Here is a 17,997-nt window from a genome sequence, read left to right on the forward strand (position 1 = left end):
ATTTGTACAAACGATGGAATTGCTCATATAAAATTTGAGAACTCTAGCTATTATAGTTTACTAGATATTCGATTAAAATTAACTTTATAAGGGAGGTGCCACGCACACTTGAAATTTAAAAACAAGAAATAGCTAATATTTCAATTAAATACGGTCAGCAGTTTATCCATCAATGGCCTACATAGAAAAAATTATATTTCAATTCAAACATTTATCCCATATTGAACTGCTTTCAATTATTTCATAATTAAATCAAGTATTCATTTGCTCAAAAACAAAATTTCTTGATATTTTCTATTGAATTATGAGATTTGAATTTGATTATTTTGACAATTGAATATACAATTTTCGTTATTGGTTGAATTTCAAATACAAAAATTATTGAATAGATAATTTTCGTAAATGAAACACAAAAAATAACAAAAATGTGTTTTCAATTACGAAAATTATCTATTCAATAATTTTTGTATCTGAAATTCAACCAATAACGAAAATTGTATATTCAATTGTCAAAATAATCAAATTCAAAACTCAAAATTCAATAGAAAATATCAAGAAATTTAGTTTTTGAGCAAATGAATACTTGATTTAATTATGAAATAATTGAAACCAGTTCAATATGTAACAAATATTTGAATTGTAACTGTTTAAGAAATAGTTTTTTCTGTGTACCAACAAATAAGCAATGATCAGAAGCTCTATTATTATTTTACGAATATACATAAGGTTTTTGCTTTTTAATATCTGTATGTATTTACTTGGATTATTATTTTAAATATTGATTTTTAGTATTGAGGTCATTTGCTTTTAGAGCTAATAGTATAAAACAATTGATAACAGATTTTTTCCACAAACATTTGTTTAAAATAAATACAATTACCTGAAATAAGTAAATTTGGAAGCAGTTGTTTAAATATGTTTTATACAATATTGTTAACATTCTTAAACAAAAATCCAAACAATTTTTATCCAGCTAAACTGGGTTTCAAAACTATTATAATTTTTCATATAAATACTACCACAAATTTACAAATTGCTATATAAACAACTTGATACTTATCGGTTCAGTTAATTATTCGCAAACATTAAAATGAAATTCTTACACATTTTATCATTATTATTGGTGGCTTTGGTGGCCTATACCACGGCCCAGAGATGTCCTGGCAGACCACGTAAGTTTTCGTTAATTTGTTGTTAATTTATTAATTTCTGATAAATATTGTTATTTTTCCAGGTAATCCTTCTTGTTTTGGAATTCGTCTTGATGGTCGTGGTGGTCCCCGTTGTACTGCTCGTAATCTGTGGTATTTCGATCCTCGTGCCCGACAATGTCGTCCAATGCGTTACTTGGGCTGTGGTGGCAACAGAAATCGTTGGTGTGATCGTGCTTCCTGTGAACGGGGTTGTCGTCGTTAAGTTTTTATCCCTATTGGAATGTATTGATTATCTGAATTTTTAAATTAATAAAATAGCTTCATTATATTATGCAAAGTTTATGTTTTTTAGTTTTTTAATTAAAGTTTAAAATTAAAAGTTATAGTCGGCTGATTGGGTTTGATCAGGCTTGATCTTTTAATATCCCATAATCAAAGAATAGTAAGTTTCAGAATGATCTCGCCAAGTTATTAATAGTTTTATGAAAAATTAAAAATACACAGAGAAAACAGATTCGTGATGGCAACCGAATTTGTTGCCAATCGAATGATTCGGTTGCACACATAGATTTTTTCGGTTCTATCAACAGAAAGTAAGTTGATAACGAAGAATTTCGGTTGTGGCAACCAAACTTTTGTAACCACAACTGAAAAATTCGGTCACTTAGGTAGAATCTTTCGATTGGCAACAAATTAGGTTGCCATCACGAATCTGTTTTCACTGTGTATGCAGCCTAACTACAAAAGCCTTAAAGTCTATTTTAAGTGCATAAAGTCGAAATTTCTTTTTATTATTTACATTCATTGAAAAATACTTTCAATTATTTGAATGAATATGTTGGAAAAGGTTTTGAAGCTTTTTTTGAGATAAAAATAAAAGTTCTTTTTTAAAATAAAGTCGACTTTAACAAAAATTAACTTTAAAATGTCTTTCATAGTTAGGGTGATGGTGTACAAAGTTCTGATTTCACTTTATTATTTTAAATCATAATGGAAATGTTAATAACTCAATAACAAAATATGGCGAGGAGTGTATTAAAACTAACTAATCTTTTTATATTCTGTATTATTCTCACCATATTTAAGTAATTTTGCTCAAATTTTACCTCTCATTCCGAAGATGAAAGGATCAAAACGATTGTGTTTGAACACAATCTGAATCTGCATACTGAAACCTTAAACATGATCAAGTTCAGAAATTTAATTTTTTACTTAATATCTTAGATGACAATGTTAAAGTTGACCTAATTTTTATCACCTCTTCATTTATTGTAAACCAAATTTTAGAATTTTTTTATAACAATTTCTATACAAAAATTAATCAAAATCATATTTCTGTTTTGTTTTTTATCTTTACAGCTCAACGACAACTTTTAGCCAATTAAAATACTGTGAATAATTGAAAATCAATTAAATATTCATTAGCTAATAAATTAAAACAAAAATACAAAAGAAAAAAACCATTAACTAAATAAAACAAACTATAAATATACCAAAAATAAAAAAACAACAACTAAATTTTCAATAATACTTAATAAAAAAAGAAAAGAGTTTTTTTTTGCATACAATAAATAAATAAAAAAACCAAATCGTTTAATATAAATTTGTAGTGTTCAGGTCAATAAGCTTAAATTTATTATGAGCAATTATTAAATAATAAAATTTTGAGTCATAATTCAATTTAATAATACAATAACTAAAATAAAATAAATGAGTAGTAGTAACAAAAATAATTCAAAAAATTATTTATAAAAGCGGAAAAAATAAAATAACAATTTAGCAAAAAAGTTTTTACAAAAATTTAAAAAAAATAATTAATTCAAATTAATATTCAATTATTAATACTAAAATTATTATAAATTACAAAAAAATATATAATTAACCTCATAAAATTAATTATATTCTTTATTAAAAAAATATAAAATTATTGAAATTATATAAAAAATTTATTAAAAATTAAATTTTGAAAAATAAAACAAAATATAAAGTTAGTTGTGAAATTAAAAATAAAATCCTAAAAACTTAATTAATATTTATTAAAATAAAACCAAAAGAAATTTTGTGAGTAAAATTATTGTAAGATAATAAATTAAAACAGAGAAGCGATACAAACCTAAGAATCCCAGCAATTCAGTGGAGTTTTCCATTTGAGTTTTTTCATTGCTAAAATCATAACTTTTGAACCAAATGAGATAATCTAAAAATTTAAAAAGCATATGACATATTATTGAGCAGCCTATGAAATTAGTGTTTAAAAATGGTTCTATCTATGCCTTTTCAGTGCCTACTTATGGGTTAGCAAAGTTAAAATTTGTGGATAATCAATTTTAAAATAATTTTTTTTATGTTTCTTTTTATGATTTAAAATTATTGCAGAAAAGATTAAATTTTTTTTTTTTTAAATTTTTTCGTAAAAATTTTTTCCAACAAAAAATTTTTTTTCGTTTATTTTATTTTTAATTTTTTGGCAAAATATTGCTCACAATCCATAATGGGTTTTCACCGTTATATGTATGTCATAAATTGACCAAAAATGCATGCAACACATGCCGATATGGTTCCAGTATTTTTTCAAAAATTTTACCTCTAACAAAAATGGGGCAAGGACGGGCAGCTGGACATTTTTGTATTAAATAAATCAAAGAACTTATTTTGAAAATATGGCAAATATAGAAATTGATACATATTTTTTTTTTATTTTCCATCAAAGTTGAGAAATGTTTAAAAAAATGGATAGTTGGTATCGATTTACCTGGACAAATATAAAGCAAACAGTACAATTTTTTTTTATTCTTTTCTTAATAAATATCAATATAATCAAAAATAATGACGATCCGTTACTTAGTTTTCGAGATATTGTATCTGAAAGCGGACCCCAAAATAGCTAAAAATGGTCTGGTTTTTGAAAACTGAAAATCAGTTAACTTTGAAGGGATATATTACCAACTACCAAGGGCTATACCAAAAATCTGATTGTAATAAGATTAGCAAATTTGAAATCTCTGGACAATTTCCTGTAGAATAGGGAGCACATGCAATTTTTGATATCAAATTTACATAGAATACAAGGAAACCACGGTATCAAAGACTAGACAAAAGGACACTTAATGGCAATTGAAGCTGCAATATATTTCAGGGTGTTCTAGGAGACTGTCCCGAACTAGTGATTTCAACCATCATTTAGGGTACAACTAGTTACGTGACTATATATTTTAACATGTGCATTTCCTAAGCAAGGGGTGAATTGTCTTTTTTTAATTCCAATGAGACTGTCTGATCTCTAGTCCAAAGTACTTAATCAACACATTGAATTCACATAACATTCACATACCAGAGTCAGTTATTTTACTAGATACCTAACTGGTTACTTGATCAATGAAAATAAAATAAACGCTTAAAGTGACTACAGTCTAGATTACTTAGAGACACTATAAGGACAATTAACTTCACGCTGGTTTAAATGGGATGTCAGTATACTTAAACAAAAAAAAAACAAGTAAGAGAGCTATATTCGCCTATGCCGAATCCTATATACCCTTCACCAAATTATATTTTAAAATAAAAATTTTAAATATTTTTAGGTAAAAAAATTTAAAACTTTTTTTTTGATTTTTTTTTAATTTATTAGTGCAATAAATTTTATGAAAAAAAAAATCGTATTAAACAATATTTTTCTCGATTTTGGCCCACTGTATGCCCGACATACTATGGCTTTATAGGTCGTTGCAAAGGTCTTTGAAATATCTAACAAAGTTTTTGATTTTGAAAAAAACTTTGAATTTTTTTCGAAACATTGAAGAAATAGCTATCTAAGTTACTTGGGACACATTTTGCTAAGAAAAAAATTTAATTGTTGAAAAATTGTGTCTGAATTACTATCCAATCGAACTACAGTGAGCCTCAAAAGTGAGTATACACCAAAAAATATTTGATTTTTTTTTAAGATAATGAAAATCCTAAAATTTATTCATCGATTAAAATTTTAATATTCCGGTTTGTTGGAGATTGAGTTGAATAATAGATTCGGTTGTGAAAAAAAAAGATTTAAGTCGGACTATAATGATTTTCAAGATCCTAAAAAAATCAAAAAATTCGCGGGTGTTTACACAATTTTGAGGCTGTGTGTATACTTGGTTTCATCCCGATCGGAAAACATCGATTTCGAAAGTTGGTTCACTTGACATGAAATCCCCCATATAGTTTATATTGTGGGGTCGCAAATGAAAAATGTAGAAATTACAAATGGAATGACAAACTTATATACCCTTGGCCATAGAATAAACACATAGAACGGAAGGAGAGAGTAATATATATTGAAAAATTACTCTCTTTTCACACATACGGGTGATACAACAACAAAATACATGCAATACATTCTCATGAATTAGGTTTTTGACAACAGACTTAGGTTTTTGGCTCTCAGTTACCTATCTAGTTATTGTCTATGCCCTTGGTACTCATGGTGTATGAGAATTATTCAACACAATTAGAATAAAACCAATTACTCACATAAAAGTGCAGTACAAAATAAACGTTTAAAGTGAATACACTCTAGATTACCTAGAGACACTTAAGTTACAATTGACTTCAGGCTAGTTTACCTGGGTTGTACAGAGTAACCAAGTGATTACTGTTTGCAATAGAAAGTGCATATTACAGTGAACCTTATTAACAGTTTTTGGATTTTCGATGCTTCCAAGTTCGAGTAGTAGCAACATTTTCCAAAAATAAAAACTAAATGTTGAAAAAATAATTCCATTTATACTAAGTTTCCCAGAGAAAAAGCTATTAGTTCCACAACTGTTTCTAGAACGAATGAATATAGCCAGTAGTATTGCGTTAGGATTAATGATTTTTGTTGCGATGCGAAGCTGGCAGATGAAAAGTGAAGCGTATCCCAGAGAGAGCGTCGATAGAAAGAAATAGTATTCGGACGGGGCAAGGTCGAGTAAGGAAAAAATTCCCAACCACTTCATGCTAAATACTATTTAACAGGTATTGTAACATGTGGCCGAGCAATGACATGTTGGAATATTACGGTTTCTGGTCGATTTTCGGCCAACGATCGCTTCAAAAGAAATTGTTGCATTTAGTACAGGTTGCCTGTGATGATCTGGGGGCACCCTGTTGTCCCCAAAAAATACAGAGAATTACCTTAGCGCCGTGGGTTTTTAATTTGGAGTCAATTTGGCTGGTTGGACCGGACTTCACATACGATCTCCTACGCTTCGGGTTATCGTAATGGATCCATTTTTCATCGCAAGTAATGATTCTGTCATGATTCATCATTTTCGAAATGCAAAATCATCTATCTTCTTCAATTCTTATGATACCCAATTTCCCTGCTACTTGCAAACAATTTTGCAAGCTCTTGTTTAGTTTTACAACAATCTTAATGAAGTAGCCTCCAATTCTTGATCTTCAAACTTGTTGGCCGGTCTGGGCAATCTTTGTCTCCCTTATCAAAATCATTACTTCTGATTCGCACAAACCATCTCTCGAACTTTGAAACCGATGGAACACATCAACCTTAAGTTTTGACTATAAGGCCAAACTTCCCAACCATTTAATTCTAAATACTTTTTAACAGGTATTGCAACATGTAGCGGAGAGTTGCCATGTGGAATATTACGGTTTCATGTCTAGCCCCAACATATTGGGCATTTTTAGCCCAATGATCGCTTCAAACGAATCAGTTACGTTCGATACAGGATAGCTCATTGATCCTACTAAATACGGGGCATTACCTAACGCCATGGATATTTGCTCTGCTATTGATTCAGCTGGTTGGTCGGGCTTCACATACGATCTCTTACGCTTCTTGTTATTGTTATGGATCCAATTGTCACAGAAAGTAATGATTGGGTGCAAAAAGATTTTCTTTTATAGCTTTCAAGCATCATTTTGTCTTTCAAGTTCGTCAATTCGTATTGCACCCAATTTCCCTGCTTTTGGATGAATCCTGCTGCTCGAAAACTTTTTGAAATTGCTGCTTGAGTAGCTGCTTTTTTGGCTGGCCTGGGCGATCTTTGTCTTCCGTGTCAAAATCAGCACTTCTGAGCCGAGCTAATCAACTCTTGCACGTTGAAATAAGAGATGGTTTGAACCACATTCAACATAAGCTTTGTTGAGCAATCGTTGTGCTTCAGCGGAAAATTTTTTCAAATTAAAGAAGTAAAGTAAAACTTTCCGCAAATGACTCTTTGTTGCCACACAATTCTACATTTTCGAAGCTAAAAAAAACTTTGTTGTTTACACAATAATTAAGTGAGAATATATGACAGATATGTAACCTTCAAAATGACATATGAGTTATTAAAAACAAAAACCGCGTTCAAAATATACGCCACGTAATGTTTCCAATGTATGATTGCTACAATCATGTGAATCGTAAATATTATGATTAACGCAATCATATAAATTGTATTGTTGAAAAAATTTGTAAAAATGTTGAAATGGTTACAGTATGCATGTAAAACTATATATTTTCTCTGGGTGTAGCTATAATAGAAGCATTATATTGCCTCCATACATTTCTATTGATCTGAATAAGAACTATTTTTTTTTGTTGGGAGCTACGACATATTAAAGAAAATTTGCTAAGAAAAAATACTTTTATCTTTAACACTTTTTCTTAAAATTTTCCCATAAATTTCCAAATAATTACCCCTCCGATTTCCAATAATAAAAGAAAACTAATTGCCCAAATTTATGAGATTTCTTTGTATCGTTTCTCTTGTTTGATCTATTGCCTTCATAAATCGTGCAAATAAAATCTGTTTTCAAAAAGTCTCTATCTGTGTTTATATATTTTCTGTGTTTAATAAATTTCGTCTAGCAAATTAATTTTTCGCCAAAAAAAAAAATATAAGCAACAAAGAAAAAAAAAATACCAAAATAATCAAAATAATAATTGTTTGCTGTGAAAAAAAAGTGAAAAACAAAAACGTGTGTGTTTATTTGTTTGTAGTACAAATACCATTCCATTCACCTCATATAAATTTTTCGCAACATCAGCTAAAATAAATAACCGCCACCACCACCCGCAATTAATTGGAATTTGTATAAACAACAACAAATTATTAACAACAGCAGCAACAATAACAACAACTAGAAGCAGCAACATTTTACCAGATGCGAATGCAGCCATAAATTCCTTTACGAGCAACAATTTTTTAAAACAAGGTAAGACAGACAACTGCGAATATTTTTTTTTATATTTTTAAATTTCATATTCCCTTTTTCCTTTCTCTAAACTAAAAGTAAAAAATCTAACTAACTAATGTAACACTCTAAAGGATTTTAGCTAATTATACTTTCACAAATAAACTGTGTTAAATACTTTTAGTTCTGGGAACAACTACTGCAATGCAGATAAATCTACACCATTTCCAATTGTATTTCTGAAGATTCTAATTATATTTCCGAAATTTCCATTTGTATTTCAGAATTTTTAATTTTTACTTAAAAAGCTACTAATTGTATTTCAGAATTTTCTACTTGTATTTCAAAGAATTCTGAAATACTATTGGAAATGGTGTAGTTTCTATTATATGAAGTCTTATGAGAAATATGTTTCTCGTTTTGCAACAGATTACTTTAAGTTATTATGATTTATTATGTATTCTCATTCTCAGATGTCACGCGGCAAAAAAAAAAAACACATACAGATATTCGCAATAGAAAATTGTTAAGGATTAATGCAACTACTACTTCAGTTTAGTCTCGGTTGTGCAAATCAAGCCCCTAAAAAACCTTAGGGTTTTCCCTATATTGAACGATTTTTCGATTTTCGGTGCTCCTAATGTCTTGTTCAAGCGTCAAACAATTCATGATGATTTGATAGAGTAAACTGATATATATTGTTACGAAATTGTACTTGAATTCAAATATAACGATTTTAAGGGCTGATTTAAAAGTAGCATAATGCTTTCAAATAACACTGCTGTAATAGCAATCTGTAACATATCTGTAGGCATTATTAAATAAAAGCTTTCAGTTGATTTGATCGTAAGTTGGCAACGCTGTATTCGAATTCGAATATTCAGTTAAAGAACATTATAGAAAGTACACCACAGATGGCGTATGTATTAGTACGATCTAGAATATTCGAATTTTGACAGTTAAAGAACAATCTAGAGTGCAGAATGCAGTGTTATAAATAGAGGCAGAGGTTGCAGTCGTGAGTGAGTTTATCAGAGACGCTTTTCGAATAAACATCAACTGAGTGCCTTAAAGTGAGTTGTGTTTTTCAAGTAAATTCGTGTACATTATAAAGTGTGTCTTTATTTCTGCGAATTTATAAACCTGTATAAAAAACATTGAGTGACTATTTAATTCTGTTGTTGTACATTTTAAATAAATAAAGAGTTGTTACAATTTTTAAACTATTAAACGGCTTTTATTTGCAATCAAAAGTATCCGGTTTATTTAAATGAAATAAACCAAACGTTTTGAAAAAAACGTATCAATATTTTAAAGAGTGAGCGCGGTATGACAGTTCGTTTGACAGTTCATCATTTCGTATGTTCTATCGGGGTTAAAAAAACACCCTTTATTTCATATTGTCAATACGAATATGTAAGTTAAACTAAACATAATTATTTGCAACCAAAACAATAGATAGATACTAATGTTGTTTAATATTTATTGCCATTGAAAATAACTACATATTTAGTTATTGATAAATTTATATTTATTGTGAATGTAAATAGAAATGATTATTATCATGAGGCTTTTAATTTCCTTGTAATTGAACTTAGTTTAAATAGGACATTCATTAGTTGTATATAAATTATTACTCTCTTATGTTTTTAGAAAACTGAAGTACGAGATATTGTTTGTTAATTTGTATTTAGAAATAAAACGTAATTGTAATTTAAATCACATTTTGTTATTTCAATTATTTGAAGTTGGATATGGGCAAGTCCCAGAAACAGTCTACCAACAAAAGAAATTTTAAATGAATCAAACTTGGAATTCTTAATTGTAATATTAGACTTGATATGTATATTATATTTTATATATAAACAAAATGTATTTTGATGGTCATTTATACAAAAATGATTATCAAATCCAACTTAATTTTATACAAAAAAAAATTAATTTTTTAATATGTTTTTATAATTACTGAAATGTTAACAAGATGGTTCGATTGACAGCAATATTTTTGACAATTCAATTTAAATACAAATGAATTTTGAGTAATTTCACTTTGAATGGAATTTTTCGCAACTTCTCACGGAAAAGGAGATAATTTTCTAGCATTTGGATAATTTGTAACGAGCGTCACGTAATGTGCGTAATAAAATGTTCTCGGCTTTTTATGAAAACGGCAAATGATTCTTCATGCAAATAAGTTATATTAGAATTCTCTTTCATTCATTTTGTGTGCTTTATTATGCCAAATTCGCTAAAATTACGAATAAACACTTCAACATTTAATGTTACTTCCACTTTTTGTAACGTGCGTCACAAAATTTTGCGATCAATTCTTTCGCAAGAAATGGCAATTAAAAGGAAATGTCTTATGCCATTTGGAATTGCACTTAAATCTCACTATAGCGTATAGTATACGTTGGATGTATCTTATTTGAAAAACCAAAAAATGTTCATATTTAAATATGAAAACGTGTACGAATGAATAGTTCGTCACGCAGGATTAACCCATATACGTTAAGGATATACATAGGGTGGACTTTTTTTGATGCTCCTAATGACTAAAATTTTTCTTTTTCCTCTAAAACACAAATAAAGAATGTTAGCCCAAAATCGAATAAAGTTTAGAGGTTGCATATTTCATTTGAAATAAAAACAATCGAAAAGAGTTTAATTTACAAATAATAGGAATAAGGAATAACTTGATACTAAACAAGTAAGAGAGCTATATTCGGCTGAGGCGAATCTTATACACTCTTCAACAAATTATACATTAAAATAAACATTTTAAATATTTTTTGGTAAACAAAATTTAAAATAATTTTTTTTTTAATTTATTGCCAAAAAATATTTTATTTAAATTTTTTGTAAATTACACTGTAATATCTAAAAAGTGCATATTGAGTAGATAATTTTTGTAGAATAAACTTATAGTCCAGCTGGTTTGAATTTTTTTTTATAGAGGGTCAAATTTTTAATTTTTTGATCAAAGGTAACATTATACTAACTGAAAAAAATTTGGAAATTAATATCTGAGAGAATTCTTATTTTCAGAGTAATATCATGGAATTTTATGGGGATCATTTTTATGGAAGACCTAAAAAAAAAAATTGTGACCAGCTGGACTATAAGTTTATTCTACAAAAATTATCTACTCAACATGCCCTTTCAGAATTATAGGGTCGCTATTCTGTTCCAATCAAAAAGTCTCAATTTGTTGGACAGTGTTATTAGTGAAGAAAAGTTTATAACAAAAAAATATTTTTTTTGGTGAAAAAAAATTTTGTTTAAAAAATATTTTCCCGATTTTTGACCTATTGTAGATCCGACTTACTTTGGCCTTATATACGCCGTTATAAAGGTTTTTGAAATATCTATCATTAGATATCCATATAACGACTTATCTATATTAATGACTTAGTAATCCAGATATAGGTCAAAAATCGAGGTTGTCCTGGTTTTTTCATTATATCTCAGTCAGATGTGCGACGATTGTCTCGATTTAAATAGCAACCGAGCCGGGAGAATTCCCGATATATTGCTCTATGACACAAAATCGGCCCACAAATGGCTGAGATATAAGGCAAAAACTGGGACAACCTCGATTTTTGGTCTATTTTTGAAAAATATTTTTTAACCCGAATTTTTTTTTCATCTGAAAATTTTTTTGTCATAAATTATTTTTCCAAAAAAAAATTTGATATATAAAAAAATTTGGAAAAAGCTTTTTTTAAAAAAATTAAAAAACAATTTAAAAAAAAAAAAAATTTTAAAATTTTTGAAAAAAAATTAATTAATTTTGTTCATCTAAAAATATTTAAAAAAATTTATTTTAAAGTACAATTTGGTGAAGGGTATATAAGATTCGGTATAGCCGAATATGGCTCTCTTACTTGTTTTGCAGTAAAATGTATTTAAATTTATATCGAGTTTTAAAAAAATTAGCCCTTTTAATAGGATATTCTTTAGTTTTATATTGTTACGAAATTGTACTTGAATTCAAATATAACGATTTAAAGGGCTGATTTAAAAGTAGCATAATGCTTTCAAATAACACTGCTGCAAAAGCAAACTGTAACATATGTGTGGACATTATTAAATAAAAGCTTTCAGTGGATTTGATCGTAAGTTGGCAACGCTGTATTCGAATTCGAATATTCAGTTAAAGAACATTGTAGAAAGTACACCACAGATGGCTTATGTATTACTAAGATCTAGAATATTCGAATTTTGACAGTTAGAGAACAATCTAGAGTGCAGATGGCAGTGTTATAAATAGTGGCAGAGGTTGCAGTCGTTAGTCAGTATATCAGAGACGCTATTTGAATAAACATCAACTGAGTGCCTTAAAGTGTGCTGTATTTTTCAAGTGAATTCGTATACATTATAAAGTGTCTGTATTTCTGAGAATTTATAAACGTGTATAAAAAAACATTGAGTGACTATTTAATTCTGTTGTTGCACATTTTAAATAAATAAAGAGTTGTTACAATTTTCAAACTATTAAACGGCTTTTATTTGCAATCAAAAGTATCCGGTTTATTTAAAGGAAATAAAACAGCGTTTTAAAAAGGTTAAAACGTAACAATATAAATTATTACTCTCTCATGTTGTCTAAAGGTTCAAAAAAAATTAATGTCGTCTTAGTACTGAAACAAATAGTTTAACTTAGAGTTTACCGACAAAATTGAAAACCCCGGTTTTGGGTTTAAATAATTGAAAACCTATAAGTTTCAGTTATTTTCAGTTTGGTTTTCTTTCTAATATATTATGATGTTACGAAAATGTTTTAAGCATTTTTATTTAACGGTCTGTAATGGCTGCTTGCTGCATTCGTCATGTTTATAAACATTTGCATCAGTAGAAACTTATACTTATAAAAATAATGTTGATAACATGATGTTATTAACATTGTTTATAAGTATAACAACATTATTCATGAAAATAATAGAAGATGACACTGAGTATTTAAATAGTAACAGCTAATAGCAGGAGATTTTCCATATCATAGGCGCTAGACTTACATCAAATGTATGTAGGATTAAAACGCACTCGCTTAGTATTTTAATTCATTATAATATAAGTTTTATTCACTTATTTCAATTAAAGTTGACTTAACTACAACTGGTCACTATAAATTATAACTTAGAACTATTAAAAGCTTCTACAGCCTCCATGGCTTCTTATAGACTAACTTAATACTAAAACTACTATACACTGTCTGATGTCTGTTTCATTGTCATTATCCCTTTTTATTTTTATACCCTTCACCTTCGTCAGAAGGGTATATATAAGTTTGTCATTTCGTTTGTAATTTCTACATTTTTCATTTCCGACCCTATAAAGTATATATATTCTGGATCCTTATAGATAGGGGGGGTCGATTAAGCCATGTCCGCCTGTCCGTCTGTTGAAATCAATTTTCTGAAGACCCCAGATATCTTTGGGATCCAAATCTTCAATAATTCTCTCAGACATGCTTTCGAGAAGTTTGCTATTTAAAAGCAAAATCGGTCCATAAATAACGGAGATATGAGCAAAAAACCGGGACAACCTCGATTTCTGACCTATTTTTGATCTATATCTGGATTACTAAGTCATTAATATAGACAATATGAAATATAATAGATATTTCAGTCCATTGCAACGATGTAGATAAGGCTACAGAAAGTTGGACCTACAATGGGTCAAAATCGGGAAAAATATTTTTTAACCCGAATTTTTTTTTCATAAAAAAATTTTTTTTGTCGTAAATGTTTTTCCAAAAAATTAAAAACTAAAAAAAAAAATTTTTAAAAATTTGGAAAAAACTTTTTTTAAAAACCATTTCGAAAAAAAAATTTAAAAACAATTAAAAAAAATTCAATTTTGTTTATCTAAAAATATTTAAAAAAAATTATTTTAAAGTATAATTTGGTGAAGGGTATATAAGATTCGGCACAGCCGAATATAGCTCTCTTACTTGTTAAAAGGGAGAAACTTATCAGAAGGATGATACATCTTTTAAATGAATTGATAAACACCTTTATTGGTAGATTTGCAAATATGGATTAGAAAGTTTATTGTCTCGCATACAAAATTCAGCATTATCACAAGTAATTATTGTAAAAAAAATACATCCTAATATAGTTATTATGAAATACAAATTTTGAATTAACCTTTCTTCATTGAATGAAAATGATATTGTTACATTTTTACCTTTTAAAAACGATGGTTTATTTCCTTTAAATAAACCTAATTCTTTTGATTATAAATAAAATCAGTTTATTAGTTTAAAATTCTAACAACTCTTTAATTATTTAAATTTATACAACAATTTAAATGGTCACTATTTTAATACAAACATTTATATTACAAACTGTATAATATACAAGAATACACTGGTAATGCAGTTGATGTTTACTCTAACAGCGCCAATGATAAACCCAACTATTCATACTCACAGTGCCACATTCTAGAAGCTACATGAGTTATCTAGCGGATAAAACTAGAAGCTCTGGAAGTGCTTTCGGCAGCCTTAATGTTAATGTTAGCAGCTTATAATTAAAATGATTTACAAAAGGGGTTATCAGTAAAAATGGAATTGGAGGTTACTTTCTACGATACTATAAGGGATCATGTGATCACTGGTTTTTGTTCAGTAATGAAAACTTATTATCCAAATATAATTATATTCATTCTTTGCCTAAGATATTATCAGACAAATTCTTAGTAATGTAGATGGTATGTTGTAGTTTACAAGACATTAACAAAGTTGTATTGATCAGTTGTAAAAATAACACAAATATTAAATTTATCACAAATAAACTCTAAGTTACCAAGAATTTTGCAGTTTTCTAAAGATTTTTGCATTTTTAAACAAGTACAATTTAATGACCAATATTTCCGCATTTAAACATAAACAAAGTTGTGGCTTTTATCGCTCTTTAATTTTGTTGTTTGGTTGAATTAAATAAACAACAAATTTACAATACAATTAAATGAGAAATTAAGGCACTTTAAATATTTTAATTTGAATTGATAATTGTTTCTGGGTAAATTTTAACTTCCGGCAACAAATTGTTTGTTTATTTGTTTGTTGTCTGCTAGTTTGTCAATGTTGATTTTTGCTGGTGAGGTTTTTTTTTTGTGGCTCTGTGTCAAATGCAGTTGCATGGCCACAAAGTTGCATTAAAAAAGTGGAAATTATTTGTGTTTCAAAACATAAATAGAGTGAGAATAAATTTAGAAGAAAATTTTAAAATTGGTTCTGAAACAGGCCCTAATTCTTTTTAAAAATAAAATAAAAAACATACATTTTTTTTAAATATTATTTTGCAACAATTATTTTATTTTATTAAACATAAACGAAAAAATCAAAAGACGCCAACGAGATAAAAACTTAACGACGACATCTCTGTTCACAGGCAGCTCGGGTACACCAACGATTGTTGTTGCCAGCACAGCCCAAATAACGCATTTCACGACATTGGCGGGAACGAGCATCGTAATGCCACATGGTACGGGGGGTACAACGGGGACCACGACGACCCACATTACGAGCACCAGTACAAGAAGGATTACCTGGAAAAGGAGCAATATTTAAAAATTAATAAATTAAATAAAAAATTAAGGAAAACTTACGTGGTCTGCCCACACATCTTTGGGCCGAGGTATAGGCCACCAAAGCTACCAGCAATAAAGTGAAAATGTGCAAAAATTTCATTGTTATAATTTTAACTGATTAACACAAGATAGTTAAATGTTTTATAATTTAATTCAACCAGTTGCAGTATTATTTATATGGGAAATAACTCAGATTTGTTCGCTTAAGTTTAAAAGGGTTTTTTCCACCAGCTGCAGTTTCCCATACAACTGTTAACAAAACCTTTTCATTAAATTTACAGACATTATACAATATGAATTTTAAACAATTGCTTTTTATATACATAGTACTTATGTGACTTTAGACACCAGGATTTTATTATTGTTAAGACAGACATATATATTTCGTTTAAAGGTTTAATGTGTGTTACTAAAGATTAAAATATATATCGAAGGCAAATAAAACATTGTGGATATAAGTCATCGATAGGCATAAGAATTATTACGTTTTTACCTTTTAAAAACGGTGGTTTATTTCCCTTATTTCCTAATTTAATTCTTTACAATTAAAAGGAGTTTAGTAGTTTATTTATTCAAATTTACACAACAATTTATATGGTCACTCTAATTTAATACATACACTTAGACTGCACACTTCATAATGTTCAAGAATACACTGGTAATGCAGTTGATGTTACAGCGCCTACGATAAAACTGATTCTCTGTCATTTGCTGTTACTATTTACATACACAGTGTCATCTTCTATTAGTTTCCTGAATTATCTATCTAACGGACAAAACTAGAATCTTTTATTTCTAGACCTTTTAGCAGCTTTAATGTTAATCAAGTAACATTGTGTGTTATTTTTAAAGTCATGGAAATATAACCATATACGGACACCAGTACGTTATAAAAGACCGAAAAAAAGAGCCGTATGTCCCAGTTTTGCCCAAAGTCATGCACTTTTTTATTAGAGCCTGGGTGTCATTTTTGCAAAAAAGTGATAATTTTCTCAGGCTCATATCTTGCAAACAGTTTGGAATTTTGATAAACTCTCTGACCCAATGTTGCAGCCCCTGTCATAAGTTTTTTACTTTTTTTTCCTATTCAGGTCCATAGGTAGCAAACCGTTCAAAATTCAAGGAAACAATCAACTACAAAAATGTACCTAAGATTTATACAAATTGTATTGATATAATTCTCATAAAGTTTATTTTTATTTTTGTTTAAGTATACTGACATTCCATGTAACATAACGTGAAGTCAATAGTCACTTTAGTGCATTGGTAGGCAAAAAAAGGCATCTAATTTGTGTGCTCTTTTGGGTAAAAAATAAAATATCCACAACAACATCAAGAAACTGAATGAATTGTGTGTATTTTTACGCTCTATTACGCTCTTCTGTTCACATTCGGGTTGTTTGACGAAAATCATCGTAACCTGAACAATATGAACGCCTACCATGGCTTTAGTGTCTCCTAGTAATCTACATTGAAGTCATTTTAAGCGATTATTTTGTACTGCACTTTAGAAATCAGTTATATTTTCACAATTTTTTATAAAATTTGCTATTTTTATGGGAAGTTTTCACAAAGTGTCTATTTTTGTAGAACATTTTTACACAATTTGGCATTTTTATGGAAATTTTCACGAAATATCTGTTTCTATAGAACATTTTCCCCAAATTTGCTAATTTTATAAGAAAATTCCACTAAATTTACTATTTTTATTGAAAGCAAAATCATAAAGTTGTAAAGCAGCGTAAGATTCTTATATAAAGATCTGATTAACTAGAAGTTTAGCCATTCTCATCTGCGGTCATATAGATGAGGTTAATTAAAAGGTTAATAATGACATTTGTCATTATTAACGTTTTTAATATTTTGTCATATAAGTTGTATTGGCTCTACTGGTCTGACTTAAAAATGCGAAATTTTTTATAATTTTTATCGCAAGTAATGATTATTATTTTTATTTTAAGTGAAGGTTGAAGGTATATATAAGTTTGTCATTCCGTTTGTAATTTCCACATTTTTCATTTGCGACCCCATAAAGTATATATATTCTGGATCGTTATAGATATCGGAATCGATATAGCCA

General features: G+C 28.5%; 2 protein-coding genes and 1 long non-coding RNA gene across 3 annotated transcripts in view; 2 read left to right on the forward strand and 1 right to left on the reverse strand.

Annotated features, from left to right (window-relative positions):
* Positions 1-2,614, forward strand: part of LOC135960869 (uncharacterized) — a 64,008-nt gene extending 61,394 nt beyond the window's left edge. The window contains exon 2 of the long non-coding RNA XR_010576588.1: positions 2,514-2,614. This is a non-coding gene — a long non-coding RNA (uncharacterized LOC135960869). The remainder of the gene's footprint in view (positions 1-2,513) is intronic.
* On the forward strand, positions 1,016-1,491 carry LOC135960868 (amblin-like). The gene is made up of 2 exons (XM_065512269.1): positions 1,016-1,172; positions 1,235-1,491. The coding sequence occupies exons 1-2, from the start codon at positions 1,091-1,093 to the stop codon at positions 1,414-1,416; spliced, it is 264 nt and encodes an 87-aa protein (XP_065368341.1). The 5' UTR covers positions 1,016-1,090; the 3' UTR covers positions 1,417-1,491.
* Positions 2,615-15,651: 13,037 nt separating the features above from the next.
* LOC135960768 (chymotrypsin inhibitor SCI-I-like) lies at positions 15,652-16,066 on the reverse strand. Its single transcript, XM_065512152.1, has 2 exons — positions 15,936-16,066; positions 15,652-15,875 (listed from the first exon to the last, which is right to left on the reverse strand). Exons 1-2 carry the CDS (start codon positions 16,015-16,017, stop codon positions 15,694-15,696), a joined length of 264 nt encoding a protein of 87 aa, XP_065368224.1. The 5' UTR covers positions 16,018-16,066; the 3' UTR covers positions 15,652-15,693.
* Between the last annotated feature and the right edge of the window lie 1,931 nt (positions 16,067-17,997).

The sequence above is a fragment of the Calliphora vicina genome, chromosome 5, assembly GCF_958450345.1.
Source record: "Calliphora vicina chromosome 5, idCalVici1.1, whole genome shotgun sequence".
Taxonomy (NCBI): Eukaryota; Metazoa; Arthropoda; class Insecta; order Diptera; family Calliphoridae; genus Calliphora; species Calliphora vicina.

Bases quoted from the DNA above. Each gene is read 5' to 3' on its own strand.
- LOC135960768 (XM_065512152.1), bottom strand. From the start codon at position 16,017: ATGAAATTTTTGCACATTTTCACTTTATTGCTGGTAGCTTTGGTGGCC. The intron at 15,876-15,935 runs GTAAGTTTTCCT...CTCCTTTTCCAG, and splicing joins AAGATGTGTGGGCAGACCAC to GTAATCCTTCTTGTACTGGT.
- LOC135960868 (XM_065512269.1), top strand. From the start codon at position 1,091: ATGAAATTCTTACACATTTTATCATTATTATTGGTGGCTTTGGTGGCC. The intron at 1,173-1,234 runs GTAAGTTTTCGT...TTATTTTTCCAG, and splicing joins GAGATGTCCTGGCAGACCAC to GTAATCCTTCTTGTTTTGGA.